The sequence below is a fragment of the Canis lupus genome, chromosome 15 (assembly GCF_048164855.1).
Source record: "Canis lupus baileyi chromosome 15, mCanLup2.hap1, whole genome shotgun sequence".
Lineage (NCBI taxonomy): Eukaryota > Metazoa > Chordata > Mammalia > Carnivora > Canidae > Canis > Canis lupus.
In genome coordinates, this window is record NC_132852.1 from 34,480,802 (window position 1) to 34,500,251 (window position 19,450).

Sequence of the window (19,450 nt, forward strand, 5' to 3'; positions counted from 1 at the left end):
AGGGAACCAGGGAAAAGACGTAGCTGGGAGAAGCCTTTTGGGGTTAGAACAAATCTTAAACACTAACTTTGAGACATGTCTCTTCCAAGAAGCCCAAGTTTGGTTGGATCAATTTGTGGAACAATTTATATCCCAGGGTGTGGAGCTTTAACAGCTAGGTGTGATCAGGGAAAGAAATACACACACTCATTAAAGAAATTAAAATGTTACATTAGAAAATAATTACTTAAGGCAAAAGAAAGCAGTTAAAGAAAAATAGAGGAACAAAAACAGATATGAGATATAGAAGATTAAAAAAATCCAACTATATGCTATTGTGAGATAATAGAAAAAAACATGTATATTGTTCTCTGTCCTGGGTTCCTGACACAGAGCTCCTGAAACTCTTGTAAATTCCTAAATGAAAAGAACACTAGGAGTACTTTTGTTCTAATATTTCGTCTGGGACCCCAGTACCTGACACAGGGCTCTAAACCACTTGGAATTTTTTGGATGATAAAACTATTTTTTGTTCTAATAACATGTTTCTGGGTGGTCTCCTGGGGCTGGTCACCAGAAAGGCCAACCCATAAGATTAGATATTTAGAGTTTTCAGCTCTGGTCCTCATTTTCCAGAGAAGGGAGAGTGGCTGGAAATGAAGTTAATAATCAATCATGCCTATGTAAGGGAACCTCCATAAAAATCCAAACACACTGGGGTTCAGAGAGCTTCCAGTTTGATGAACATATCCACGTACTGGGAGGGTGATACACTTTGACTCTATGGGGACAGAAGCTTCTGCACTTGGGGTCTTCCCAGAGCTTGCCTGCCCTGTGTATCTCTTCATCTGCTGTTCATTTGTATCTTTTCATATCCTTTTTTCTTTTTAAGATTTTATTTATTTATTCATGAGACACACACACAGAGGCACAGATACAGGCAGAGGGAGAAAGCAGGCTCCATGGAGGGAGCTGACATGGGACTTGATCCCGGGTCTCCAGGATCACACCCTAGGCTGAAGGCGGCGCTAAACCGATGAGCCACCCGGGCTGCCCTTGTCATATCCTTTTAACAAACTGGTAATCGTAAGTATTTCCCTGAATTGGGTGAGATGTATTGGCAAATAATCAAATTCGAGGGGGTAGAGGTCATGGGAACCTCCACTTTGTAGCTTCGTGAGACATAAATTGTAGGTAACCTGGAGACCTGGGTACCTGTTGCTTCAGATTGGCATCTGAAGTGGTAGGGGGCACTACCATGGAACTGAGCCCCTAACGTGTGAGATCTGATGCTATTTACAGGTAGATAGTTTAATTGTAGGACAGCCAGCTGCTGTTGCAGAATTACTTAGCATGGGGGAAAAAATCTCACATCTGATATCAGAAGTGTTGTGAATGTGGTAATAGCAAAAGAGTAAAGGAAAAACAGGAGTAGTAGGTTTTTCCTTCTTAGCTCTGTGGGAGACACAGTTCAGATTTAAAGATACAAATATTTTAAATGTAAAAAGAGGAAAAAGGGGGATCCCTGGGTGGCTCAGTGGTTTAGTGCTTGCCTTTGGCCCAGGGTGTGATCCTGGAGACCAGGGATCAAGTCCCGCATCAGGCTCCCTGCATGGAGCCTGCTTCTCCCTCTCTCTCTCTCTCTCTCTCTCTCTCTCTGTGTGTCTCATGAATAAATAAATAAAATCTTTTTTAAAAAAAAGAGGAAAAAGAAATATGCAAACAGTGACTAGAAGAAAACTAGTAGCGATACAGTATCAGATAAGTAAACTTTAAAACAAAAAATGTTTCTAGGGATAAAGTGGGACATGATAAAAAGGGTAATCTATCAGGAAGATAAAATAACTATAAAAATATATGTATCTAATAACAAAATACCCAAAATACATGAAGCAAAATCTTACAAAAACAAAGGGGGAAAATGGACAATCCAATAGAGACTTCAGTACTCTACTTCCAATAATGGATAGAATAACTGGATATAAGATTAATGAGGAAATAGAAGATGTGAACAACCATGTAAACCAATTAGACCTAACAGACATCTATAGGACCCTCCACCCAACAACAGAATATACATTCTTCTCTAGTATACATGGAACATTCTCAAGATAAACCATATGCTAGCCATAAAACAAATCGTAATATACAAGGATAGAAATAATACAATTGGCCATAATGTAAAAACATTAGATAGTAGTAGGAAAGACCTTGGGAAATTCAATATAACACTCCTTAATATATTTTTTAAGATTTTATTTTTAAGTAATCTCTACACCCAACATGGGGCTCAAACTTACAACCCTGAGATCAAGGGTCTCATGCTTTACTGACTCAGCCAGTCAGGCGTCCCTTAAATAAAACACTCCTAAATAACTAGCAGATTGAAGAAGAAATCAAAAGGGAAATTAAAAAATACTTTGAGATAAATGAAAATGAAGACACAGTATACTAAAACTCCTAAGATGAAGGTAAAGTAGTACTGCTGAGAAGGAAATTTATAGGTATAAATGCCTATATTAAGAAAGAATAATGATTTCAGGGTTCCTGAGTGGCTCAGTTGGTTAAGCATGTGACTCTTGGTTTTGACTCAGGTCATGATCTCAGGGTAGTGAGACCAAGCCCCACTTGGGGCTCAGTGTGGAGTCTGCTATCCTTATCCTTCTGCTCCTCCCCCCTTCACATAAATAAATTTTTTAAAAAAAAAAGAAAGAATAATGATTTCAAATCAGTACTGTACTCTTCCATCTTGACACTGGAAAAAGAAGAGCAAACTAAACCTAAAGCAAGCACAAGGAAGGAAATAATAAGAGTGGCAGAGCATCTTGCTGCTTGGTTGGTAGAGTGTGCAACTCTTGATCTTGAAGAGTGGAAATTAATCTAAGAGAGAATAGAAAAATAGTAAAGGAAATCAGTGCAACCAAAGGCTGGTTATTTGAAGAGATCAACCCAACTGATGAATCGTTAGCTAGATTCACACAGGAAAAGAGAGACTTGTATTACTAGAATCAGAAATGAAAGATGGGGGATCCCTGGGTGGCGCAGCGGTTTGGCGCCTGCCTTTGGCCCAGGGCGCGATCCTGGAGACCCGGATCGAATCCCACGTCGGGCTCCCGGTGCATGGAGCCTGCTTCTCCCTCTGCCTGTGTCTCTGCCTCATTCTCTCTCTCTCTGTGACTATCACAAATAAATAAAAATTAAAAAAAAAAAAAAAAAAAAGAAATGAAAGATGGAACATTACTACTGATCTTACAGAAATAAAAAAGATTATAATGGAATATTGTGGATACTTGTATATCAATAAATTAGGTGACTTAGGGGAAATGGACAAATTTCTGGAAAGATACAAACTACCCAAACTAGCTCAAGAAGAAATAGAAAATCTGAATAGACCTATAACAAGTAAAGAAATTAAATTGGTAAGAAAACAAAACAAACTACCCCAAAGAAAGTATAAGCCCAGGTAAGCTACTGAATTCTACCAAACATTTAAAGAACTGTTACACCAATTCTTCACAGATACTTCTGAGAAATGGGAGAGAACACTGCTAAACTCATTCTGTGTAGCCATTATTACCCTGATACCAAAACCAGACAGACATCACAAGAAGAGAAAATGGGCCAGTGTATCTTAGGAATACGGATGCAGAAATCCTAACAAATAAACAACAAATCCAGCAACACATAAAAAGAATTATATACCATGGCCAAGTCGGGTTTATTCCAGGACTGCAAAGTTGGTTTAACATCTGAAAATCAATGCAATATACCATATTAATCAAAAAAATAAAACCTCTACAATTATTTCAATAGGTGTAGAAAAAGCATTTGACAAAATCCAAAACTCTTTCTTGATAAAATGACTCCAGGAATACAAGGAAATTTCTCCAATCTGATAAAGGGCATCTATAAAACATCCATAGCCAACTGCATATTTATTGATGTAAGACTAGATGCTTTTTCCTAAGATCAGAACAAGATGAGGATATCTTCCCTTGCCACTACTACTCAACACTATCCTGGAAGTTCTGGCTAGGGCAATTAGGCAAGAAGAAGAAAGAAAAAGACATGTGTAACCTATACATCTATATGGAATAGAATTGAGAATCCAGAAATAAATTCATGTGTCTGTGGTCAAGTGATTTTTGAGAAGATGCCAGGACCATTTAATAGAGGGACAGAATAGTCTGTGGCACAACATAACAATACCATGACAACTGGATAGCCATATCTAATCAATAAAGTTGGACTCTCAGGCAGCCCTGGTGGCTCAGCAGTTTAGCGCCGCCTTCAGCCCAGGTGTGATCCTGGAGACCCGGGATCAAGTCCCACGTCAGGCTCCCTGCGTGGAACCTGCTTCTCTCTCTGCCTATGTCTGTTCCTTCATGTGACTCTCATGAATAAATACATAAAATCTTTAAAAAAATAAAGTTGGACTCATATATAAAAGCTCAAAATGGATCATAGACGTAAGTGTAAGATCTAAAACTATAAAACTCTTAGAAGGAATAAAGAGTAAATCTTCACTACTTTGGATTTGGCTGTGGTTATGTCACCAAGAGTTAGATGTAAAGGGAAAGAAAGAAGCCTTAGTTCTTTTTGCTGCCTCAGTAAGGAATTACAGTACGGCAAAGTAAAAGGAAAGCAGAACAAAGTTTTATTAAAGCACACTGCAGGGGAGCAGCAGGCCAGTCAAAAGAGAGACAATGGCCCTGGAAACTCCTTCTGGGGTGTGGACTTGTATCAATTTTTTCTTTTGGGTGGGTCCTAGGTCGCAATATTTGAGTGACAGACCTGCATTACATAATATAATGAACTACACATGTCCTTTCCCAAGACATAGTGGAAATGGCTGAATAGGGTAGGAAATGGCAACATTATTTCTATTCTAGAGACAGGTTGAATAAGGACAAGCACAGCAAAATGAACTCCTCCTCTTCCAGGATGTAGTAACTCCAAGTTGATGCTAGATGGGTGGAATGTGGTTTTCCCTGGGGAGTCCTCGGTTGGGACTCTCTGTCAGATGTCTGAGGTCCATCCTTCTCTGTTGCTCATGCCTAGCTTCCTGCCTAACAGTTTTCTAAGATAAGACCCCAAAAGTACAACCAAGAAGAGAAAAATTCAGATAAATTTGACTTCATTAAAATGAAGAACTTCTGTAATTCAAAGGACATTATCAAGAAAGTGAAAAGGTATAAAATGTTTACAAATCATATATTTGAAAAGGGACTAAATATATTTAGGATGTATAAAGAACTTATTTTTTAAATATTTTGTTTATTTATTCATGAGAGATAGAGGCAGAGACACAAGCAGAGGGAGAAGCAGGCTCCATGCAGGGAGCCCAATGTGGGACTTGATCCCCGGTCTCCAGGATCACGCCCTGGGCTGAAGGCGACGCTAAACCGCTGAGTTCATCCTATAAAGAACTCTTAAAACTAAACAATAAAAATATCAATGACCCACTTTAAAAATTGGCAAAACGTCTGAATAGATAATTCTCTAATGAAGGCATAAAATGGGCAATGAGCACATGAAAAAAATGCTCAACAGCATTAGTCATGAAGGAACCATAAATCAAAACCACAGTGAGATACCATTCCACACCCACTAGGATGGCTATCAAAAAACAAAACTACAGAAAAACAAGTATGGATGAGGATGTGGAGAAATCAGAACTCAACACATTCATTGCTAATGGGAAAGTAAATTGGTGTAGCTGCTTTAGAAAACAGCTTCCAGTTCCTCAAATTGTTAAACACAGTTGTCATATGACCTATCAATTCCAGTATCCAAGATAACGTATATTCACATAAAAAAAATCATTCATGAATGTTTATAGCAGCATTAGCCATAGTGGTCAAAAGGTGGCAACAATACAGATGTCTATCAACTGATGAATAGGTAAACAAAATGTGATTTTGTGTACAATGGAATACTATTTGGCCACAAAAAAGAATGAAATAGTGATACATGGTACAACATAGTTGAACCTCAAAAACATTGTGCTAAGTGAAAGAAGCCAGTCACAAGATATTATATGTGATTCCATTTATATGAAATATCCAGAATAACCAAATCTATAGTGTTAGGAAGTAGATTAGTAGTAGCATAGAGCAGGGGGAATGGGGAGATAGGAGGATATAGCTAAAGGGTAACAGTGTATCCTTTTGAGGTTTTGAAAATGTTCCAAAACTGATAATGTACTTATCTGTGAATATACTAGAAACTGTTAAATTATACAATCTAAATGGTCAAATTGTGTATTATCTCAGTAAAGATGTTAATAAAAATAATGCTGCTATGTTGACTAGCTTAACTAATGAGTACAGGTTTAAATTTCTAAATTTATTTTTTTTTTTAAGATTTATTTATTTGAGAGAGAAAAGGAGTGGAGTGGGGAGGAGCAGAGGCAGACAAGAGAGAATCTCAAGCAGGCTCTCGCTGACCACACTCCCACTGAGTGGGGAGCCCAGTGCTAGGTTTGATTCCAAGACCCTGAGTTCATGACTTTAGCCTAAACCAAGAGTCAGCTGATTAAACTGCTGAGCCACCCAGGCGCCCCCAGGTTTAGGTTTCTTTGCAGTTCAGCTTATCCTGAGAGTATATTCCACTGAAGATGTACAGTAAAAGTACTATAATTTAAAAGTCATTTGAAATAATTCTTTTTTCCTGCATGGTTATATTACCAACTTGATATTTAGTTATTGGATTCTCTGATTTTTCCTGTAGTAAAAAACAACTAAGAGTTGTGGCTTGCAACAGTAAGTGTTTATTTCTTGCTCGTGTTCTGTGAGTTTGCTGTAGTGACTCCAGGTTCTAGGTTGGTTTGCCTGTGTGTCTTCTCATTCTGGGACTCACACTGAAATCACAGCTTCTATATGGCAAATGCTGGCCTCATGGTAGAGGACAGGCATACAAAAGAGGAATACCTCTTTAGGCAGGCGCTAAACCGCTGAGCCACCCAGGGATTCCCTATCATTCATTTTTAGCAATTATTGGGTAGGTTATTGTTAATCTTACTGATTGGTATGCCACTCACTTGCTGCACTGTTATGGTAGTTTAAATATATATTTAAATATTTGCTTAGGATACTCTTAAGGGCAGGTTTGTGTTGTAATGGGGATGATCTGCTCAACCAGGAAGAGTTGAGGAAAGATAGACTAACTACAGGAATGAAATTCTTTAGACGGAAAGAGGTTATGTGGGCCACACACCTATGGGGAAAGGATTGGCCTTCATGTTTTGTTTTGTTTTTTTTTAAGATTTTATTTATTCATGAGACACAGGCAGAGGGAGAAGCAGGCTCCATGTGGGGAGCTCAACGTGGGACTCGATCCCCGGTCTCCAGGATCACACCCTGGACTCACCCCGCTGAGCCACCCGGGCTGCCCCAGGATTGGCCTTTAATAGAGCCAGAGGCACATCACACTTTCTGGGAAGACAGTGGTAGATAGGGTGCATTTGATTTATAAGTAGGAAGATGGTGTTTCTCTCTGATTGCTTCTTCCTTTTTTTTTTTTTTTTTTAGGTGGAATATGAGATAAAGTTGTCAGTTAAAAAATGAGGGGTGGGCTAAAAGGATATTGGAGATTTGAGGGGGCAAGAAGAGTAAAATAATTGTTATGGAGAGTGAGATGAACATCCTAAGGAAGTGTGGTATGGTTGGTAGGCAGTCCTGTCTACTTGAGATTTGTGGTCTCTAATTGAGAGAGAAACCAAAGAGCTTATAGTGTTTCTCTCCACCAGTATGTATGTATGTATGTATGTATTTATAAGATTTTATTTATTTATGAGAGACACAGAGAGAGAGGCAGAGACATAGGCAGAGGGAAAAGCAGGCTCCCTGTGGGGAGCCTGATGCAGGACTTGATCCCAGGACCTTGGGATCACGACCTGAGCCAAAGGCAGATGCTCAACCACTGAGCCACCCAGTTGCCCCTCTCCACCAGTATTTAGAGGAAGTGCAGATGTGAAGTTAGTGAACAGTTGGGTTTAAACTGGGTTGGGTTTGGGGATCTATGGGTAGTTTAGCAGTTTAGCGCCTGCCTTTGGCCCAGGAATCGAGTCCCTCATCAGGCTCCCTGCATGGAGCCTGCTTCTCCTTCTGCCTGTGTCTCTGCCTCTATCTCTCTGTGTGTCTCATGAATGAATAAATAAAATCTTAAAAAAAAAAATAAACTGGGTTGGGTTTTTGCAGGGCAAGTATATCTGAGGGAAGCAGAGGCAAAGGACTGGGAAGGTGAGTAAGGAAGGAAGTGAGGACGTGTGTGGGGTGAGGGATAGAAGAGTGGAGAAGTAGTGAAAATGTGGGGGACCAAAGAGAGTTGGTAAGAGAGAACAGAAACCAGGGCAGTTCTGGAGAATTTTTTTTTTTTTAATTTATTTATGATAGTCACACAGAGAGAGAGAGAGAGAGAGAGGCAGAGACATAGGCAGAAGGAGAAGCAGGCTCCATGCACCGGGAGCCCGACGTGGGATCCGATCCCGGGTCTCCAGGATCGCGCCCTGGGCCAAAGGCAGGCGCCAAACCGCTGCGCCACCCAGGGATCCCAGTTCTGGAGATTTAGATATTAGTTCACCACTGCTGGGGTGAGTCAGCTTCAAATCTTGTTTTTTCGTCTCTACTACTAAGATTCAAATTCTTGGTGGAGAGAACAATTAGCCAAATGCTTACCCTTTAACCAGGAAAAGGAAGGGAGGGCATTAATTAGGGGCATCTGCCTGCTTGAGAAATTTAGTAGGTATGATCTGAAGTTTGCCCATAAAATTTTTTTAATCTTGCTATATTTCTGTATTATGTAAAGGAGATGCTACTTGGCTAGTTTGTATAACGTCATATGGAATACTTATGTGCTTTGAAAACAAAGCATTATGAAACTGTTAAGTAGGAGCACCTGGGTGGCTCAGTGGTTGAGCTTCTGCCTTTGGCTCACTGGGATCGAGCCCTGCATTGGGCTCCCCGGGCCCGGGGAGCCTGCTTCTCCTGCTGCCTGTATATCTGCTTCTCTCTCTGTATCTCTCATGAATATATAAATAAAATGTTAAAAAAAAAAAAAAAGAAACTGATAAGTAGTGCAGTTAAGCCAAGATGGTGATAATTAAACTCTCTGTGATTACAACTGCCAGTGAATTTATTAAACAATCTGAAGATTTTGTTTAAGCTTAAAACTAGAACTATAAAGTTCAAAGCAAATTTATTCATGAGAGGCAGAGAAAAAGAGAGAGAGAGAGAGGCAGAGAAACAGGCAGAGAGAGAAGCAGGCTCCATGCAGGGAGCCCGACGTGGGACTCGATCCGGGACTCCAGAATTATGCCTTGGGCTGAAGGCAGGCGCTAAACTGTGGAGCCACCCAGGGATCCCCCTTAAAAAGTTTTTATGGGGGCAGCCCGGGTGGCTCAGCGGTTTAGCGCCTGCCTTCAGCCCAGAGCGTGATCCTGGAGACCTGGGATCGAGTCCCATGTCGGGCTCCCTGCATGGAGCCTGCTTCTCCCTCTGCCTGTGTCTCTGCCTCTCCCTCTCTCTCTTTGTGTCTCTCATAAATAAATGAATAAAATCTTTAAAAAAAAAAAAGTTTTTATGGGCTTATTGCAAATCATTGTATTAACTCTTCAGTGGGAGTGCAAAGCTGTAGAGACTAATGTCATAGCTAGACTTTCTTTTCTTTTTTTTTTTTTAAGATTTTATTTATTCATGAGACAGAGAGAGAGAGAGAGAGAGAGAGAGAGGCAGAGACACAGGCAGAGGGAGAAGCAGGCTCCATGCCAGAAGCCTGACGTGGGACTCGATCCCAGGTCTCCAGGATCACACCCTGGGCTGAAGCAACGCTAAACCTCTGCCCTAGACTTTCTAGGGGCTGCCCTAGACTTTCTTCTTGGAGTGGTAATTGGTCTTTATCAATTCCTGATACTTGAGTTAGTTGTAGGCTGCCAGCCGAAATGTAGCCATATCAGAAAGTAAAGGAAAAACCTAATGTGGCAGGCAAAGGAGTATTGCAGATGTATGTTTTTGAAGTAAAGTTTAGAAGTAATATTTTCAAGCTCCAAAGTTTTTAAGATAGGCAAATATTGCTTCTAACATTGGAAGAAACTATAATCTTGTGCGAATTAAATTATAGTGATGGGGATGCCTGGGTGGCTCAGCGGTTGAGTGTCTGCCTTTGGCTCAAGGCGTGATCCCTGGGTCCTGGGACCAAGTCCCACATTGTGCTCCTTGCATGGAGCCTGCTTCTCCCTCTGCCTGTGTGCGCCCCTCTCTCTCTCTCTCTCTCTCTCTCTCTCTCTGTCTCTCAGGAATAAATAAAATTTTCAAAAAAATCTTAAATAAATAATAGAATCTTGAATGAATGAATGAATGAATTTGATATGGGGTTGATGATTGGAGAGGATAAAAGAATTTAGGTCTCTGGTTTTGCTATTCATGTTGGCATAGTAGAATTCTGTTATATATCATTTGGTATCATAATGCATAAGAACAGGCTATAATAGATAGTCAATAATTGCTTTGTTATAGGATATGTGATTTACCATATAATATTTCTGCATCAATTTGATGAGAATTTAATAATGAGTGATTTTATAGTAGGATTCTATTGCTTTTTGTCTCTTGCTCTTTTTTTGATAATTATACTTACCTCTATCAACTTTTCAATATGATATGAGAATAATTTAATGAGTGATTTTATAGTAGGATTCTATTGCTTTTTGTCTCTTGCTCTTTTTTTGATAATTATACTTACCTCTATCAACTTTTCAATATGATATGAGAATATTATTAAAAGTGACTTTTTTTCCCCCTTAGGACCAGCCACCTTATTCTAACTATAATTCTAATTATTGGAATTCTCCTGCACGACATAGAGCTCCATACCCAAGTACATATCCTGTAAGACCGGAAATGCAAGGCCAGGTATGAACTAAAATTGACAGACTTCCTGAAATTTTTTAAAAAGATTTTATTTATTTATTTTAAAGAGAGAGAGAGAGAGGTGTGTCACGTGGGGGGAGAAACAGAGGGAGAAGGAGGGAGAAAGAATCTCAAGCAGATTACAGGCTGAGCTCAGAGCCTGACCTGGGGGCTGATCTCAGGATCCTGAGATTATGACCTGAGCCAAAACCAAGAGTTGGATGTTCCACCAACAAGTGACCTAGGTTTTTTTTTCTTAATGTATTGGTTTATTTTCAAAACCCGCGGAGATGTCAGTGTGTGGCGTTTTGTTATTTATCGGATTCTATCCTAATAAAGGATAGAATAATAAAGTCTGATAGAATTATCCTTTGACTCCTTTTTGACTCAGAAGTAAAGAAATATCTAGGCAAATATCTATACAAGATACCTTAAGGCATAATATATTACTTCTTAGGACCTGGAAACAAAAAATATAAAATGACTTAGTGTTTTATTTTTATTTTTTTTTTTAAAGATTTTTTTTTTTTTAATTCATTCATGAGAGACACAGAGAGAGAGGCAGAGACACAGGCAGAGGGAGAAGCAGGCTCCATGCGGGGAGCCCGATGCGGGACTTGATCCCAGGACTTCAGGATCACGCCCTGGGCCCAAGGCAGGAGCTCAACCACTGAGCCACGCAGGCATCCCATGTACTTAGTTTTTTAAGTTTGACTTTTTTTTTTTTGAAATATAATTGACATGTAACATTATATTAGTTTCAGGTATATAATGTAATGATTTGCTATTTGTGTATGTTGTGAAATGATCACCACAATTAGGTCTAGTTAATGTCTGTCACCACATATAATTACAATTTTTTCTTCTGATGAGAACTTTTACAATTTATTCTGTTAGCAACTTTCAAGTATGCAGTACGGTATTAACTATAGTCATCATGCTGTGTATAACATCCTCATGACTTACAGTTGGAAGTTTGTACCTTTGACCCTCCATTCACCCATTTGTACCTCTGGTCCCACTTCTAGTAATCATCAGTCTGTTCTCTGAATGTAAGATTTTTTTTTCCTAAGATTCCACATATGAGTGAAATCATGGGATATTTGTCTTTTTCTTTCTTTTTTAAAGATTTTAATTACTTTGTTTGAAAGAAAGAGAGCACATACGTAGGGGGAGTAGCAGAGGGAGAGGGAAAAGCAGATTCCTCACTTCTCGCTAGGACCTAAGGATCATGACCTGAACCGAAGGCAGATGCACAACTGACTGAGCCACCCGGGTGCCCTGATATTTGTCTTTCTCTGACTTATTTTGATCCTTGTTGTTGGAAGAGGCAAGATTTCCTTTTTTTTTTTTTTTTTAAGATTTCCTTTTTTATAGCCAAATAATAGTAAATTGTTTATATATACACAGTTTCTTTATTCATCCATCAATAGATACTTAGGTTGCTGTTATAAATAATGCTGCAATTGGGGATCCCTGGGTGGCTTAGCGGTTTAGTGCCTGCCTTCAGCCCGGGGCATGGTCCTGGAGTCCTGGGATTGAGTCCCACATCAGGCTCCCTGGATGGGGTCTGCTTTTCCTCCTGCCTGTCTCTGCCCTCTCTCTCTCTCTCTCTCTCTCTCTCTCGAATAAATAAAATCTTAAAAAATAATGCTGCAATGAACATGGGGATGCAGGTATCTTTTCAAGTTAGTGTTTTTGTTTCCTTTGGATATGTTATAAGTAGTAGCTTTGCTGGATCATTCTATCGTTAACTTTTTTTTTTTTTTTTTAAGATTTTATTTATTCATGAGAGACACAGAGAGAGAGGGGCAAAGACACAGGCAGAGGGAGAAGCAGGCCCCATGCAGGGAGCTCAACGTGGGATTTGATCCCAGGTCTCCAGGATCAGACCCTGGGCTGAAGGCAGTGCTAAACCGCTGGGCCACTGGGCCTGCCCTATTTTTAACTTTTTGAGGAACCTCCAAACTTTTTTCTTTCCATAGTGGCTGTACCAAATTACATTCCAACCAGCAATGCTCAAGGGTTCCCTTTTCTCCACATCCTCACCAACACTTGTTATTTCTTTTCTTTTTAATAGTAACCATTTTAACGAGTGTGGGGTGATATCTCATTGTGGTTTGGTTTGCATTTCCCTGATGATGAGTGATGTTGAAGCACCTTTTCAGGTGCCTGTTGGCCATCTGGAGGTCTTCTTTGGAAAAGTGTTTAGGTCATCTGCCTATTCTAATAGGATTGTTTGCTTTTTTGGTATTGAGTTTTATGAGTTCTTTATATATTTTAGATATTAACTTCTTATCAAATATCTGATTTGAAAATATTTTCTTCTATTTAGTACATTGCCTTTTCATTCTGTTGGTGGTTTCCTTTGCTGTGCAGAAGCTTTTTTAGTTTGATGTAGTTCCTACTTGTTATTTTTACTTTTGTTACTTTTTCTTTTGGTGTCAAAAAATTGTACTCTTAGGACAAATATTTAATTTTAAATATTTCAAGCATACTGAAAAAGAACAGAAAATGTGTACATCTTTTTGTCCAGCAGTTTGCCGCATTTGGAAAAAGAATTTCAGATTTTTTTTAAGATTTTTTATTTATTTATTCATGAGAGACAGAGAGAGAGAGGAAGAGAGAGAGAGGCAGAGACACAGGCAGAGGGAGGAGCAGGCTCCATGCAGGGTGCCTAACGTGAGACTCGATCCCAGGTCTCCAGAATCACACCCTGGACTGAAGGCGGCGCTAAACTGCTAAGCCATCCGGACTGCCTTTGTTTCAGATTTTTAAAAAGAAGTAAAACAAATAGAGTTGAAGTCACATAAAATACTTCTATTTCCTGAGGTTATATTTATTATCTCATATGTGTTTTTATGCTGTATTACTAATATGTGCGTTTACATAGTATTATTTACCATGTTTTTAAACTTGATGTGAATAGTTCCATATTAGCATTCTCCTGCAGCTTTCTTTTTTACTTGACATTGTTTTCACTTTTTTGTTGTACACATTTTTTTTTGTTTTGTTTTTTTTTTTTTTTTTTTTTGTTGTACACATTTGAGGCAAGAACTTCTCTAGGGTTTGGTATTTTGAGGTTTTGGTGTGTATGCTTATTAAGTATAGCCAAATTACTTGTCACAGTGGTTGTATCATCATGGAAATGAGGAAATGTTTATAGTTAGTCTTCCATCATCTGGCCACCTTAGTAAAGCAATAATTGTCACATTTTTATATTTCCTTCCACTTTTTTTCCTGTCTATATACCATATTTCTAAATGCAAGTAATTTTTATTTTTAAATTTTTAAAAAGATTTTATTTTTAAGTAATCTCTCCACCCAATGTGGGGCTCAAACTCCAAACCCCAAGATCAAGAATTGCACAGTCTTTCAACTGAGCCAGCTAGGCGCCACTGAAAATAAACTTTTTAAGAAAAGATTTTATTTTTTTATTCATGACAGACACAGAGAGAGAGGCAGAGACATAGGCAGAGGGAGAAGCAGGCTTGCCGCTGAGTAGGAGCCCAATGTGGGACTCCATCCTAGGTCCATGACCTAGCCAAAGGCAGACGCTCAACTGCTGAGCCACCAAGGTGCCCTTTGAAAATAATTTTTAAAAACATGATGTAGTATATACAATTTTTTAAAAGTAATCTCTACACTCAATGTGAGGCTCGAACTTATAACCCCAAGATCAAGAGTCATACACTCTACCTACTGAGCCAGCCACGTGCTTCTGTAGTATATACAGTTTGTTTGTTTGTTTATTTAATATTTTATTTATTTATTCATGATAGAGACACAGGCAGAGGGAGAGGGAGGAGCAGGCTCCATGCAGGGAGTCTGACATGGGACTCGATCCTGGGACTCCAGGATCAAGCCCTAGGCTGAAGACAGGAGCTTAAACCACTGAGCCACCCAGGCTGCCCAGTATATACAGTTTTAAAGCAGCTGCATTTAAGCAGCTTTCAAAGAATTTGAATTTTAGACCCAGGTCAGAATTTTCTGTAAACTGATGTTCTCTGCAGAATTAAATTTTCAGATCACCATAAAGCATACTAATGTAATTCTCCTGATAGTTTTCAAATGTCAAATACTATGTTCAATTCTGTTCTAATTTTCTGTTGGTGTGGGGGCTGAAATAATAAAAATAAGTTTTTTTTTAAGTATTTTTAAAATTTTATTTATGTATGATAGTCACATAGAGAGCGAGAGAGAGAGAGAGGCAGAGACATAGGCAGAGGGAGAAGCAGGCTCCATGCACCGGGAGCCCGATGTGGGTGGGATTCAATCCCGGGTCTCCAGGATCGCGCCCTGGGCCAAAGGCAGGTGCTAAACCGCTGAGCCACCCAGGGATCCCTAAAAATAAGTTTCTTTATGGGGCTGAATAATTAGTTCATTACCAAAAAATCATTTCCCTTTTTTCTCATTAATTTGGTGATACATGCCTTTAAGATTGATTTTTTTTTTTAAGATTTTATTTATTTATTCATGAGAGACACAGAGAGCCACCCAGGCCCTCTTGAATAGCTTGTAGTTTTTTTTTTTTTTTAATTTTTTAAAAAAGATTTTATTTATTCATGAGAGACACAGAGAGGCAGAGACATAGGCAGAGGGCAAAGCAGGCTTCTCTCAGGGAGCCTGATGTGGGACTTGATCCCAGAACTCTGGAATGAAAACCAGAGCTGAAGGCAGACGCTCAACCACTGAGCCACTCAGGTGTCCCTTAAGATTGATTTTGAGCTAGAAGAGCCTATTAAAGTGTTGTTTTTTTTTTTAAGATTTTATTTATTTATTCATGGGGGGGTGGGGCAGAGACACAGGCAGAGGGAGGAGAAACAGGCTCCATGCCAGGAGCCCAACACAGGACTCAATCCCAGGTCTCCGGGATCATGCCCTGAGTCAAAGGCAGATGCTCAACTGCTGAGCCACCCAGGCGTCCCCCTATTAAAGTTTAGAGCAAGATTTATGTACTTAAAAAAACATAAAAGCAATTGATTTTTTTTTTAATTTTTTTTTTTTTTTATTTATGATAGTCACACAGAGAGAGAGAGAGAGAGGCAGAGACATAGGCAGAGGGAGAAGCAGGCTCCATTCCCTGGGAGCCTGACATGGGATTCGATCCTGGGTCTCCAGGATCGTGCCCTGGGCCAAAGGCAGGCACTAAACCGCTGCGCCACCCAGGGTTCCCGCAGTTGATTTTTCTTAATGATTATGTGTACATGAACTTTAGGATAAGGTTGATAGGAGACTGTGGGATACAAAATAAAAAAAAACATTGTATTTGTGTCATCTGCATTCCTATGACTGAAATTGAGAAGCAGGCATTGTTATTGCTTAATGTGATATGCATATAATTTAGCCATATTTCATAAAATTCACCCTGAAATGTACACAATTAATCTGTTTTTATTTTATTCACAAGGTTCTGCATCTGTCCTCATTGTCTATTCCAGACATTTCCATCATCCCAAACATTTTCATCATCCCAGTTAAAAACAATGTACCTATCACCCCATTCTTCTCTCCCCTTAGCCCCTGGCAAACTTTAATATATTTGTTATTTCTATGGATTTGCCTATTCCAGACATGTCATATTAACAGAATCATATATTTGATATCTTGTGACTGGCTTCTTTCTTTTAGCATAATGTTGATCCATGTTGTGGCAATGTACTGCTACTTTGTTTCTTTCTGTGGCCAAATACTGTCCATTCTATGGATATAACACATTTTATCCATTCATCGGTTGATAGAAATAGGTTTTTTTCACTTTTTGGCTGTTATGAATAATGCTATTATAAACATTTGTGTGCTTATTTTTATGTGGACATATGTTTTTTCAGTTCTCTTGATTATATATGTAGGAGTGGAGATGCTGGTCATATGGTAGCTCTGCTGTGTTTAACAGTTTGAAGAACTGGCAAGATTCTAAGAAAACTGAAGTCCTTTGATAGCATTCTGAATTGAGAAACCATGATACAAAAAGACATTGGTTAGAACCTGTAACACTTTTTCATTCAATTTGAAGAGGAATTGGGTTGTAAAATATAGCCTATTAAGAACTGTGGTCAGGGCAGCCCGGGGGGCTCAGTGGTTTAGTGCCACCTTCAGCCCAGGGCATGATCCTAGAGACCCGGGATCGAGTCCCACATCAGGCTCCCTGCATGGAGCCTGCTTCTCCCTCAGCCTGTGTCTTTGCGCCTCTCTCTCTCTCTCTCTCTCTCTCTTTCTCTCAAATAAATAAATAAATAAATAAATAAATAAAATCTTAAAAAAAAAGAACGTGGGCTTTGGGGTCAGATCTGGTTTCACTTCTTGATCTTGCCATAATAATGACAACAGTGATATTATAAATAATTATCATTTATTGAACATACTAGGGCCAGACACTATGCTATGGAGATATATATATATATATATATATATCATCTCATTTAATTTTCATGGTAATCCTACAAGGTAAGTTTATGATTTCCAATTTTATTGGAGAAACTAAAGCTCAGAGAGGTCAAAGACAGAGCTAGGTCTGTCTCTTTAGTCTTCTCTTCTCTCAGTTGTATCATATTTATTCTTTGTCTAGCCCTTCCCACCAGTTTCCTAGAACCCCTCCCAGGGAGTGGGCACAAGTTCTCTGCTGTTAGGTAGAATTGTTAGGTATACTTATGGAAGTGTTTGAGAAGCACTGCTCTGAGGTCATCACTTCATCATGCTTTACAGCATACTCTCATTGTTACAACACAGACTCTACAGTGATAATCTGCATTTAATATGTGGTCATAATATGTGAGAGAAAGAATGCTTCAGAGATTGCTTAGGGAGTTCATATTTTCATTAGTTACTGATCTTTTTCCTTACCAAAGTTTTTAAAGTTTAGTACTAAGCCAGGGCATTTCAGTTCTTCTATTCAGTCATCTTTTTTTTTTTTTCTCTCAACTTTGCTTTTTTACAGAGTTTGAATTCTTATACAAATGGAGCATATGGCCCACCATACCCCACTGGCCCTGGGGCAAATACTGCCTCATACTCTGGGGCTTATTACACACCTGGATATACTCAGAGCAATTACTCCCCAGAGGTTCCAAGCACTTACCGTTCACCTGGCAACAGCCCAGCCCCAGTCTCCCGTTGGCTGTATCCTCAGCAGGATTGTCAGACTGAAGCAGCCCCTCTTAGGGGGCAGGTCTCAGGATATCCTGCTTCACAGGTGAGCGGTTTTCTGGTGGGTTTTTGTATTTTAATATTCTATGAGTGAGGGGTGCCTGGGTGGTTCAGTCGGTTAAGCATCTGGCTCTTGATATCAGCTCAGGTCTTGATTTCAGGGTCATGAGTTCAAGCCTTTCACTGAACTTAAAAAAAATTCTGCAAGTGATACCATGTTTATTTTTCTGTCCACTTCAAAGGGAGTTCTAATCATGTATATTTGTGTTTCATTATAGCATAAGGATCCACTCATTTATAATATCATGGGACAGACATGCTATGCTTTTGCCATTGAATTTTAAGCTTTTTCCCTCTGAGTTTGTCACTGAATCTGCCCCTCATATCTTTGGAACCAAGCTTTTTATAAGGCTTGGAGAAATAACTATGGCTAATTAGAGATGCTACGGCTTAGCCCAGTAGCCTCTAATGTATACTCTGTTAAGCAGAAAGGAAGCATCTCAGTCTGTTTATATTAGAGTATTTTTGTTACTTTAAGGGTTTTTTTTTTTTTTAGCAGTGACCAGCATATTTCCTTCCTCTCAATCTAGAACCCTGGAATGGCCCTGCCTCATTATCCTTATGGGGATGGTAATCGTAGTGTTCCACAACCAGGACCAACTGTACGACCACAAGAGGACTCATGGGCTTCTCCTGGTGCTTATGGAATGGGAACCCGTTACCCCTGGCCTTCAGCTGCACCCTCAGCACCACCTGGGAATCTCTACATGAATGACAGTACTTCGTCATGGGCCAGCAGCTCCTCCTCTCAGTCACCTCCTTCACCAGCACCCCAGCAGCCCAAGGTAGGAGACCTTCTAAACATTGTTCTTACAATGTTTGGGTAATTGAGAGAGCACAACATGGAAATTTTCTGCATTAGTGTGTGTTAAATGGGGACTAATTGCAAAAAGTTGGTGATTACTGCCTATAGCTTTACCTAACCAGGTTTCTTTTTTCTTTGAATAAACTTTATTTTTTAGAGCAGTTTTAGATTCACATCTTTTTTGGAAAAGACAGAGAAATGTTCATTTACTGTTTGTTGTACTACTATCTGAATGTTAAACAAAATCAAAGATTATATTTTATTACCTCCATCTGTAGACCAAAGATGATACCAGTGTGAAATTGTATAAACCCTAGATTTTTTTTTTTAATTTATTTACTCATGAGAGACACAGAGACAGAGAGAGGCAGAACACAGGCAGAGGGAGAAGCAGGCTCCACACAGGAAGCCTGACATGGGACTCGACCCTGGGTCTCCAGGATCACGCCCTGGGCTGAAGGCGGCACTAAACTGCTGAGCCACCAGGGCTGCCCTAAACCCTAGATTTGAACATCATTTGCCTGTGGGTGGGTTCCTTTTTCATCTTAAAAAG

At 39.4% G+C, this 19,450-nt stretch overlaps 1 protein-coding gene across 4 annotated transcripts in view; it reads left to right on the plus strand.

Moving 5' to 3' along the window:
- Positions 1 to 19,450, plus strand: part of BAG4 (BAG cochaperone 4) — a 43,048-nt gene that overhangs the window by 11,039 nt on the left and 12,559 nt on the right. For 2 of the 4 annotated variants that reach the window (XM_072776453.1, XM_072776457.1), the window contains exons 2-4: positions 10,782 to 10,889; positions 17,824 to 18,078; positions 18,623 to 18,877. In XM_072776453.1, coding sequence (XP_072632554.1) covers positions 10,782 to 10,889; positions 17,824 to 18,078; positions 18,623 to 18,877 — 618 coding nt within the window. The remainder of the gene's footprint in view (positions 1 to 10,781; positions 10,890 to 17,823; positions 18,079 to 18,622; positions 18,878 to 19,450) is intronic. The other 2 variants (XM_072776455.1, XM_072776454.1) reach the window with 2 other exon arrangements.